We start from the raw sequence: 12393 nt of genomic DNA on the forward strand, positions 1-12393 counted from the left end.
GTCCTGGGCCTCCTCCGTTGACAGAGCAAATTGGAGGAACACCATCTCATATTTTGCTTGGTTAACTTACACCCCAGTGGTATGAATATTGACTTCTCTAACTTCAAGTTACCCCTGCTTTCCCTCTCTCTCCATCCCCTCCCTTTTCCCAGTACTCCAACCAGTCTTACTGTCTCTGACTACATTTTATCTGTTTGCTTTGTTGTTGCCTTCTCCCAACTAACAACGATCTATTCTACATTTCCCTTAATCTCCACTCCCTTTGCCCTGTTTTCACACCTTACCCTTCCTTATCCATACATTTCCTTATCTATGTACCTCCCACTCCCCTGACATCAGTGAAGAAGGGTCTCGTCCCGAAACGTCACCCATTCCTTCTCTCCATAGATGCTGCCTGTCCCACTGAGTTACTCCAGCATTCTGTGTCTATCTTCTAAAACCATACCCTCTTAATAAACTGATTATGCTGCAATCAAGTTATTTTTAAGTTACATCTACGACAGTAAACGTGCACACTGAATGTTCAGTCTGACGAAGGGTCTCGACCCGAAACGTCGCCTATTCCTTCACTCCATTGATGTTGCCTCACCCGCTGAGTTTCTCCAGCATTTTTGTCTGCCACTGAATGTACAGGTAATATCCCATGGCATTGAGAGGAAATGCAATGTTGGTAACATTAGATTATTACAGTCCATAAATTAACTTAACCTGATTCCGTAATTTCATCAAAATATATTTATTTCTCCACCCCAAAAAAAATAACTTTAAAACCCTGAGGCACAGAAAAATGAAAAAGCAAATTCAATCACAGTATTCAACTCAAAGCATTTATTAGAAAAATAATCCAGGTTACATAAGAAGTTTAACCAAAAGACAGTGTGATTGCATTTTTCCGAATATGCAATAAAACGATTGAGTAAATGATGCATCGGTTTTCATTGTATAAAACAAAATCGCTGTAGATTTTACCCCGATATAAATTGAATGTTGTGGTAATAATGTCAACAAGAGAACAAATTAATCAGTTTAACGGAGTTACAATGGTAAACAGGCAATGAGAGCTTATGTAGGAAACCATGCAGCCTCTCTTTTTTTTTTGGCATTATCGGTCGAACAAAGTACTCATTCTGTGATGATAGCTACCTGTGACCCATCATATCCTGCACACCGCCTCGACTGGACGTGTGGTGGGTCTAAGTCGACTGCAATGCGTTCCAGCCCACCTGCTGCCTGACCTCATTCCCCGAGCTGTGTGTGTGGCTCAGTGAATTCAGCTGACGTGGAAAGTGAGCAAGCGGAAAACGGCTGCAGTAGAGAACGAATGCTCCTTGCACCTCAAAATGTTATTAACAAACGTTCTAACCTAATAAAGAAATGTGGGATTATCATATTTACAACATATGGGCTCTATTATATGAATCTTAGTACCTAAAGAATAACAATTGCATCTTCAAAACTAAAAAACTCAGCTTCACAAATCCAAACATTAAAGTATACATTTCCACTAATGTAAACAGGGTTGGCTTCACTTCCCTGTTATCTTCTAGATTTTCAATTTTGCTGCAAATTTTAAAGTACTAATATTTACGAAAATATACACATTTCACGATTAACATTTCAGTGAAACTTAACAGCAGCTGAGCAGTTACACCATCTTGGTTTTATTATCTATTTATGTCTGGTTCCATTTATAAACCAATCTGTTTTGAGCCTGAAACGTTTCCTTTGATTACATGCAACAACAGCTTTCAGGTTTATTTGTACTGTGTGTAATGCCGAGGCATCGCATTTTACATCTCACGGATTTTAAATGTTTTTTCTTGGGATATGGTTGACTAATTATACAGGGCAAGCCAAGTAGGTGTAATTGAGTGTACTCACTCATTTCTGAGAATCTTTAAATCCACATCCACAAAGAAAATCTATGAAAATTCTAACAATGGTTCCAGGATAAACTGTTCAGCTACAAACCAGTATAACGTTATTCCTGGTCTTCTACTCGTTAGTCTTTCCCCGACTGTGAAACACGTTGTCTTCTACCCTCCGGCCATTTTGTTGTGGGGGGGGGGATCAGCACTCACAAATCGAAGTGGTACTTAAAGTTCACCAAACTGGTTGAAATGGCACTTCCGATGCTGTTCCACCTCATCGTCCCTGTTTAAATGGAGAATTCAATCTTTATGAGAGACTGCGGCTTTGCTCAGAACAACTGCTTCGAGAAGGGAGTTGTTCTGCTTTATGCAAAAAAACACCAAGAATGTGAACTAAAGTGGGTGAGAAAGGATGAATGAACAGGTGGCACATCTTTTCCATCAATGCAAGGCTCAGAGCAGCCTACACAGGCTGCATGACGTAATGATGTGCAAGCAAATGTTGACACCTTAGAGGATTTGTTCTAACACAAAAAAATTATAATATCACGGTGCCAAATGTCACATTCTTCAAGTTTTGACAATTCAATAGGGAGTTATGTGTTAAGGCAGCTACATCATGTAGTCATACAAAACAGAAGTAGGCCATTCAGCCTAACCCATCCATGCAGACCAAGATGCCAAGCTATGTTAGGCCCATTTGCCCACAGTCGACAAATATTCCACTCACTCATCAGGTCATAAGTGATAGAGGCAGAATTAGGCCATTCGGCCCATCAAGTCTTCTCCACCATTCAATCATGGCTGATCCATCTCTCCCTCTTAACCCCATTCTCCTGCCTTCTCTCCATAACCCCTGACACCCATACTGATCAATCTTTCAAATCCATGTTATTAAACCAAATGCTTTAAATGTTGTTATTGTACTTGCATCAACCACTTCTTCTGGCAGCTCGTTCCATATATGTACAACATCTGTGTGAATAAGTTGTCCCTCAGGTCCCCATGAGATCTTCCCCTTCCCTCTGTATGGTACAGAATCAATTTCAATCTCCTCCTATATGTATACAAAGCCCTTACCCCCACCTATATCAAAAATCTGTCTAGACTTAAGTCTAAAAGTCAACTAAGTTACAGAGAAAGGTTGAACAAGTTAGGTCTTTATTCTTTGGAGCCAGAAGGTTAAGGGGGGACTTGATAGAGGTCTTTAAAATGATGAGAGGGATAGACAGAGTTGACGTGAATAAGCTTTTCCCATTGAGAGTAGGGAAGATTCAAACAAGAGGACATGACTTGAGAATTAAGGGACAGAAGTTTAGGGGTAATACGAGGGGGAACTTCTTTACTCAGAGAGTGGTAGCTGTGTGGAATGAGCTTCCAGTGGAAGTGGTGGAGGCAGGTTTGATTTTATCATTTAAAAATAAATTGGATAGGTATGTGGATGGGAAAGGAATGGAGGGTTATGGTCTGAGTGCAGGTATATGGGACTAGGGGAGAATAAGTGTTCGGCACGGACATGAAAGGCCGAGATGGCCTGTTTCCGTGCTGTAATTGTTATATGGTTATATAAAACCTATTTCTTCTCACAAGCATTTCTTGAGGTCCTCTGAGGGAGCGCTGTATGTATGTATTTATGTATGTATTGTTAGATCTATGTACCATTGTATGTAGCACGTTAGTACCTGCACTGATGTAAAGCACTTTGGTCAACGAGAGTTGTTTTTAAATGTGCTATAGAAATAAAATTGACTTAACTTGACTTGACTTAACTGTGAACCTATGCCTTGTGGCATAAGCACCTTGCTGAGGGAGTTGTTGGAATCAATTCCTCCACTTGATTCCCCAACCCCCGAGAAAAAGACTGAATTTACTCTATGTGTTTTAATGGTCGTATGAATGCATTTCGGAGTTTCGAAGAGTTGAGGGGGGGGACCTCATTGAAACTTACTGAATAATGAAAGACATAAGAGTGGATGTGGATGTGGAAAGGATGTTTCCACTGGTGAGAGAGTCTAGGACCAGAGATCACACACCACCCAGCCGACAACTGGAATCACCTCACACTCATGGAACCCTCTCTGTCACCAAAAACCCAGGACTCGTGTGACAAGTTTGATCTTTGTTCGTTTAAATTCAAACTATTTGATTTTAATCCTCAAAAATAACTTTTCCCTCAATGACTAACTTTATTTTGTGTCGGAAGGAACTGCAAACGCGGGTTTAAACTGAAGATAGACACAGAAAGCTGGAGTGACTCAGCGGGACAGGCAGCATCTCTCGAGAGAAGGAATGGGTGACGTTTATTTCTTTCTTTATTTCCCCTTTCCCAATCTTGAGACTAATAAATCTGCCACATTTGTGCCAGAGGTTTAGCCTGTTCCTGCCCCCTCTCTTCCCGTTATTTTGGTGCCACATCCCCATAATATTCCATCTGCTTGCCTAGCCCAGTCCATCCTCCTCCCACTTCTTCATGCCGTCTATTGCAAAGGATTTTTTTTTTGTACATCTTTCAGATTTCAGGTTTTACATTCGACCGATTCTCCATTCTTACACTAAAAGCAGAAACTTTAAACGGCTGTCCACCGACAAGTTCAGGGATCTGGGACCACGGAGCAGTTGTGCTGTAATTTTCCTCCAAGACAGCAAAAACATGTGTGAAGAAAGAGAAAAAAAGCAGAGGAGTGCCTTTGATATTTAATGACTTGAAAGCTGGGCCTGCAAACAGTACTGGAGTTTGTCCAAAACTGTAACATAAGACACCTAGCCAGAATTCTGCATCACTTCATGTAGCTGCAGCCCACCCATTCCAGCGATGGATGTAGAACATCTTTAACACAGGGGATTAGCGCTGTAAGCTAGTTCTTTGCTGCCCTGTAAGTAAGTGACTCCGGAATCTTAAGGCCCTGTCCCACTTTCCCGAGTTACTCACAAACTCTCCCGAGTTTTCCCCTTGACTCGAACTCGGGGAATGTCGGGTAATGTCGGTAGCGAGCTCGTAGGAGTCCGTAGTTGTTTCGTAGCGGCTCGTAATGCCAGCCGTAGGAACTCGGGGCATCAGGTAATTCGGGACGTTTTTTCAACATGTTGAAAAATGTCCACGAGTTAAAAAACATAACCCAGAGTACCTACGAATGGCAATCACCGTAATTCTCCATGTTCGAATCAAGGGGAAAACTCGGGAGAGTTCGTGAGTACCTCGGGAAAGTGGGACAGGGCATTTACACGGGAAAGTGGGACAGGGCCTTTAGAGTAATGTGGTCCTTGACTTTTAACTGTGGCCCTAAATGACCGTATCACCCACTCAGTTCATGTACGATTAAGAATGAACATTCAATTAAGCCTGCCTCCTTTCATCAATATAAAAGACCATCTAAACTCATGCTTGTATGGTCATTTGTTCAAATTCTCATTCCCAAAGAAAGAGTTTTGAAGGCACGGTGGCGCAGCGGTAGAGTCGTTGCATCACAGTGCCAGGGACCCGGGTTCGATCCTGACTACGGGTGCTGTCTGTACGGAGTTTGTACGTTCTCCCCGTGACTTGCGTGGGTTTTCTCTGATATCTTCGGATTCCTCCCACACTCCAAAGACGAACAGATTTGTAGGTTAATTGGCTTGGTGCAAATGTTAATTGTCCTTTCTGCCAGCTTTATCACAAATTCCTTTTCTGACAGTACCTGTTCTTGGTGAAGGACTTTGAGACTGTACAAGAAGTAGCATAAATGCCTGTAGCAGTTGTGATGGTGCATGATCTGGATGAGTTTAGTGACAGGGATAACAGTTTATTGTTAATCCTTCAGAATTCTCGGACAAAGTATGGAAATATAAAGGGGGTTGGTAGTTGAAAGGGAAGACCAAAGCATGTAAAAAAAGTAATTGAAATCCAAGATTGCCATTGACTAACTTAACTCATTTTACCGAGGAAATCATATTCCTTTGCTCATTTCACCAATTAACTCTCCATTTGTCAAGTTTTCTGCTGAAAAACCATACTCTTCAGTTGAGTATAGAAGTTGGGAGGTCATGTTGCAGTTATATAAGATGTTGCTGAGGCCGCATTTAGTGTATTGTATTCAGTTTTGGGCACCATGTTATAGGAAAGATGTTGTCAAGCTGGAAAGGGTGCAGAGAAGATTAAAGAGGATGTTGCCAGGACTCGAAGGTCTGAGCTATAGGGAGAGGTTGAGCAGGCTGGGACTCTATTCCTTGGAGCGCAGAGGGATGAGAGGTTATCTTACAGAGATGAATAAAATCATGAGAGGAATAGATCGGGTGGATGCACAGAGTCTCTTGCCCAGAATAGGTGAATCGAGGACCATAGGACAGGCTTAAGGTGAAGGGGAAAAGATTTAATATGAATCTGAGGGTACCAGAGGAGGTGGTTGAGGCAGGGATTATCCCAATGTTTAAGAAACAGTTAGACAGATACACCGGGTGGCACCAGCAATGGCTGCCCTGCCGACCGCGGGAGAATAATGAGGAAGAAGATTGTACTTTATTGTCTTCTATCACAGTGGATGTTTATGTTAACTTTTATGTAGTTGTGTGTCTTATTACTTTTTGTTTAGTATGGCTGTATGGTAAATCGAATTTCAATGTACCTTGATTGGTACATGCGACAATAAACTGACCTTGAAACCATGGATAGGACAATTTTGGCGGGATACGGACCAAACGCGGGCAGGTTGGACTAATGTAGCTGCGACATGTTGGCCGGTGTAGGCAAGTTAGGCCGAGGGGCCTGTTTCCACACTGTATCACTCTAACGTAAGTTGGAACTCGATGTTCCTAAAATCAAATCTGTTACAAAAATATTCCAGAGCATTTTTGCAATAGATACGACTTATCCCACATTAAAGTAACATTTTATCCCCTATAGGTGGGAGATTGGAATTGTTTCAACCTGTGAATTGGCATTTTTCACTTTGCTTTCAATGTTATAAAACATTTATTGCTTATGAAAACTGGCGGTGTGATTGGTTTCTGTCACCTCCGTGGGCTAAAATTCCAAGGGCAGCAACTAGCCACTTCTTTATTCTAGGAAAGGATGTGGGGAATGAAGGAGGAAGAAAAAGAACCCATTCAATAAAACATAAAAATTGAGAAAAGTGTTTTTACATCTCCTGGTCTTTTTATACGTTGGGGATACAGTTCCAGCAAGTACACTATTGATGTGGTATTGATGAAGTATTGAGAACTGAGAGAAATAAATATGTGATTGTTGTTTCTCCAGCCACTAGGAGGAACTACCACAGTGATGGCCTTCCAGATGCCTCCAATGCTACAATGAAGTAGCAAACTTTACCATTTTAAACAGGGGCGGAAAACCCGGGTGGGCCAGAGGGGACATGTCCCCTCCATGTTTTGAGAGGTAGGGGACATCCTCCCCAAGTTTTTGTAATCCGGATTTAAAAATCCGGTGAAATCTCCGCTTTCCGCGAGACAGTGGGGGTGGAGGATAGAGACGACGGTTAGCAAGCAATGGGGGCGGGACATGATTCAGTGCGATGATTGGAGGAGGGAGGACTGGGGTGGGACTGAGGATAGAGTGCGGCGATTGGAGGAGGAAGACGTGGCACAGACCTGCGCTTCATCCACAGCCAGGATCGATCCTGTCCCCTCCCGAGTACCCCCCCCCGCGGGTGGCCAGAGAGGTCGGCAGCAAAGATCCTCCGCTATAGGATCTTTGGTCGGGAATCAGACGGGCCAGCGCAGAGAAACAGCGCTAAACCCAGCTCAACTCTGCCTGTCCCGCCAGGTGAGCTTACAACCCTTCCTGGGCTTGCAGAAAATATAGCCAGCGCGGAGAAGCAGCACTGGTGTCCCGTCAGTCCAGACAGGGCCGTAGTTAACCCGGTGAGACAGGCAGAGTTGAGCTGCATTTAGCGCTGGATTGAGCCTCCGAAGCCTCGCACGCGTGTGTGTGTGTGTGAGTGTGCGCATGCGCGCGTGGCCGCCAAAAAATTGTGTCCCCCGTCCCCTCCATGTTTTGATAGCGAGTTCCGCTCTTGATTTTAAATGTACATTTTAATGCCAGGAGAATATGTATACACACACACACGTGTAATATGAGTGTGTATATATGCACACATACGTACACATAGGCATACACACACATACGTACACACACGTACACACACACATATGTACACACACATACATATATACACACACCACACACATACATATATACACACACTCACTCATACACACACTCACTTATACACACTCACTCATACACACACATACCTTCATACACACACTCTCATACACAATCACACACTCACTCATACACACATACTCATACAAACACACACTCACTCATACACACACTCACTCATACACACATTCACTCACACCCTCACTCATACACACACACTCACATACACACACACACACATACGTGTATGTATTTGCCATATTAGCAATGTGCACCATATGTAATCCCATGTAGTTTATGATGATCAGGCCCCAAGAGGCTACATTCTTAGACACATTGTTTAACAAGGCTATCCAATTCTTTCCAAATGATATCCTTTTCCTGTCCTAGTTTGCATCTTCTGTTTCAGCCACTGTTTTCCATACTACATTTTACACGATTTGGCGGCAGTTTCACTCGAAAATTGTTGTCCAGTCTCACTACAAGGCAGTTTCTCTCTTGGCAATACATTATCATTACTGGATACTGATCTATATATAGCCATATGTTATTAATATTAGTGATCAACACCTCGCAGTTCAGGTTCAGAATTTTACACAGTGTACCAGCTCACCTTTGAGGCCCTGTCTTTCTTGCAGCACTTGAGTTTCAACCACAATGCTTAGATGAAGTACAGAACACTTGAGATCCAAGACCCTCAGCAGGTAATGGGGACTTCAGAAGGCACTTCGGGCACTGATGTACAACATCCTCTTGATGAAAAACAACTTCTTCACTGCTGCTACTTCTGCAGTTTGTGCAGAGAAAGGCCTTTGAACAAAACGGACATGTTAACAGGCAAGAGTCAAGAGACGTTTCTGTTCCACCTGTGCAGCTACTCAAGTGTACTTTGCACTGATCTACAACCCTTCTCCCCTCATGGAGATCACATAATGATGAAGGGCCTGCAATACGTCTGCTAAAAGGTTCAGCGCTGACAGCACTCTGCTCTGCTGAAAGTTCATTCTGTTCCTCATCAATCCTGCAATGTTCAATCAAGGAATGAAAGACTGTCCACAGCACGGCAGGATCCTTGCACCTGTGAAAACTTTGCCAGTGGCTGAAAAGTTCAGATTTGCTCCCACTTTTCCGTTTACATAAAACACAATTAAACCCAACACTTGTGAGGAACTGAAGCTTTTTAACCTTAGGAAGTGCGCTTGAATTGGCGGCCTCTAATCGGAGCTGTTGCTTGTAATGCAAAACCATGTGCTTCTTCAATTTGAAAGCCGAGTTGAATGCTTCTTCACAAACGCCACACTTAAACAGATTCTTCTTCTCACCAAATTGCTTCCAGTAGTTTGCTGCGTGCTTGAAAAGCTCTTGTTCCGTTTCCACGCTGGAATAAATGGGAAAGCCACTGATGCACCCGCTCTTCTCCTTCTCTGCTCCCTCTTCCATGCTCAGCTGCAGAGCCTCCTCATGTGCGCACAGCAGGTGAAGTTTCATGTCGACAAAGGTGGGCGTGACTGCTTGGCAACGGGCACATTTTATCTGCAGGGCACTTGGGCCACCTTCTTCACCTCCAGACTGCTCACCGCCAGCTTGCTTTCTGCAAAGACAAGGCAACCGGAATTTCAGTAAAGCTCTGAGATTTAACAAAATTCATGATTTGCCCCTGCGTGTTGTAACCATATAACCATATAACAATTACAGCACGGAAACAGGCCATCTCGGCCCTACAAGTCCATGCCGAACAAATTTTTTTTTTCCCCTTAGTCCCACCTGCCTGCACTCATACCATAACCCTCCATTCCCTTCTCATCCATATGCCCATCCAATTTATTTTTAAATGATACCAATGAACCTGCCTCCACCACTTCCACTGGGAGCTCATTCCACACCACCACCACTCTCTGCGTAAAGAAGTTCCCCCTCATATTACCCCTAAACTTCTGTCCCTTAATTCTGAAGTCATGTCCTCTTGTTTGAATCTTCCCTATTCTCAAAGAGAAAAGCTTGTCCACATCAACTCTGTCTATCCCTCTCATCATTTTAAAGACCTCTATCAGGTCCCCCCCTTAACCTTCTGCGCTCCAGAGAATAAAGACCTAACTTATTCAACCTATCTCTGTAACTTAGTTGTTGAAACCCAGGCAACATTCTAGTAAATCTCCTCTGTACTCTCTCTATTTTGTTGACATCCTTCCTATAATTGGGCGACCAAAATTGTACAACATACTCCAGATTTGGTCTCACCAATGCCTTGTACAATTTTAACATTACATCCCAGCTTCTATACCCAGCTGCTGTGTCCCAAACATTATGGAGCCCTGAAATGTGGGGGGGGGGGGACTTCGTATAAACACAGCTGTAATTTCTTCACGGTGAACCCAAAATGTATAAAAATGGCCGGTATTAAAATCTGACAATGTGCACTTTAACCACATGTGATGTTTTCTATTACAAATCTCAAATTGTGGAGTACAGAGGCAAATAAATAAATGATGTATCTTTGTCCCAAACATTATGGAGGGCACTGTAGGTGACATTTCGGGTCAAGACCCTTCTTCAGACAAAGACCTGTAATGTCACCTATTCCTTTTCTCCAGAGATGTTGTCTGTCCTGCTGAGTTACTCCAGCTTTTCAGTCATAGAGTGAAACAGTGTGGAAACAGGCCCTTCGGCCCAACTTGCCCACACCAGCCAATATGTCCCAGCTACACTAGTCCCACCTGCCTACATTTGGTCCATATCCCTCCAAACTTGTCCTATCCACGTACATGTCTAACTGTTTTATAAATGTTGTGATAGTCCCTGCCTCAACTACCTCCTCTGGCAGCTTGTTCTATACATCCACCACCATTTGTGTGAAAAGGTTACCCCTCAGATTCCTATTAAATCTTTTCACCTTCACAAACCAATGTCCTCTAGTCCTCGATTCACCTACTCTGGGCAAGGGACTGTGCATCTACCCGATCTATTCCTCTCATGGTCTTATACACCTCTGTAAGATCACCCCTCATCCTCCTGTACGCCAAGGAATAGTCCCAGCCTACACAACCTTTGCCGATAGCTCAGACCCTCGAGTCCTGGCAACATCCTCGTAAATCTTCTCTGCACCCTTTCCAGCTTGACAAGATTTTGTGCCTCTTTTCGGTTTAAACAGGCATCTGCGGTTCCTTCCTACACATTAAACCTGTGGACATATTGCTTCGCGAAACCCCTGTACAATCAGCATGCAAAAGTGATGAAGCTGAAAGACTTTGTGTGAACAAAGCTCCGTGACAGCATAATAAACTTGAATTATGGAGAGGTAACAGGAAAAGGTGGAGTGCGGTGAGATCTGCAATAACAGGTTAGAAAACAAAATGAAGCCCGGCTGCCATTCTTTCAATTTCAATGAGCTGTTTATAGAATCAGCTTAGTTCCCTACATGCTTATTAGCTTGAATCCAACCTCCATATAGGAAGCTTTCAGATTTGTCTATAATTAACAGCCTGGACGAGTGGGTTTTCAGTGGTTGGAAGTGGAGAAGCTCTACTTAATACACTGACAGGCTGGAGGAAACATGCCAATGGGTGTTGCTGAGGATTATTAAATACAGTATCCATGGCCTCATCATGAGCAACTCAACCAAGAGAAACTAAGGCTCGCAAGTGTCTGGATTGCTTCACTATCTTGAACCCCTGTCCCACTGTACGAGTTCATTCAAGTGCTCTCCCGAGTTTAAAAAAAAAAATCAAACTCGTGGTAAGCACGTAGAATGAACGTAGCACGTACATCGGAGCTCGGGGACGTCTCTTAGCGGCTAGTAACGCTAACGGCAGGTACTCGTGAAACGCGGTAAGCTCTGGAAGACTCGTGAAGATTTTTCAACATGTTGAAAAATGTCCACGAGAGCCCCGAGTACCTACCAGCGGCCATTACCGTAAATTTCCGAGATCGAATCAGGGCCAAACTCGGGAGAACTCTTGAATGAACTTGTACAATGGGACAGGGCTTTTTAAGGGTGTTCGGTTATTGATGTGCAATAACCGAACACTCTTGATCATCTTGTACCTAATGCAGTTCTTATGGACTAGTAACTGGGCAAACAGTTTAAACTGAACATAGACACAAAAAGCTGGAGTAACTCAACGGGACAGGCGGCATCTCTAGAGAGAAGGAATGGCCAGAGATGTTGCCTGTCCTGCTGAGTTACTCTAGCTTTTTGTGGCTATCTTCTGTTTAAACTTGCCCCCATTCTTTCTCTCCAGAAATGCTACCTGTCCCACTGGGTTACTCCAGCTTTTTGTGTCTACCTTCGGTTTAAACCAGTATCTGCAGTTCCTTCTTCCACAAATAGTTTAAACCGTTTTATTCTGGAACGGGTTTCTCTCCTCT

General features: G+C 43.3%; 1 protein-coding gene across 2 annotated transcripts in view; it reads right to left on the bottom strand.

Moving 5' to 3' along the window:
• Positions 1 to 808: 808 nt before the first annotated feature.
• LOC129715160 (zinc finger protein 438-like) overlaps positions 809 to 12393 on the bottom strand; it is a 186580-nt gene continuing 174995 nt past the window's right edge. For both annotated transcript variants that reach the window (XM_055665036.1, XM_055665031.1), the window contains 2 exons: positions 8642 to 9619; positions 809 to 2154 (listed from right to left, as the gene is read on the bottom strand). In XM_055665036.1, the coding sequence (XP_055521011.1) occupies positions 8677 to 9619 (943 nt within the window). In that variant the 3' untranslated portion in view covers positions 809 to 2154; positions 8642 to 8676. The remainder of the gene's footprint in view (positions 2155 to 8641; positions 9620 to 12393) is intronic.

This window comes from Leucoraja erinacea, chromosome 2, assembly GCF_028641065.1.
Source record: "Leucoraja erinacea ecotype New England chromosome 2, Leri_hhj_1, whole genome shotgun sequence".
NCBI lineage: Eukaryota > Metazoa > Chordata > Chondrichthyes > Rajiformes > Rajidae > Leucoraja > Leucoraja erinaceus.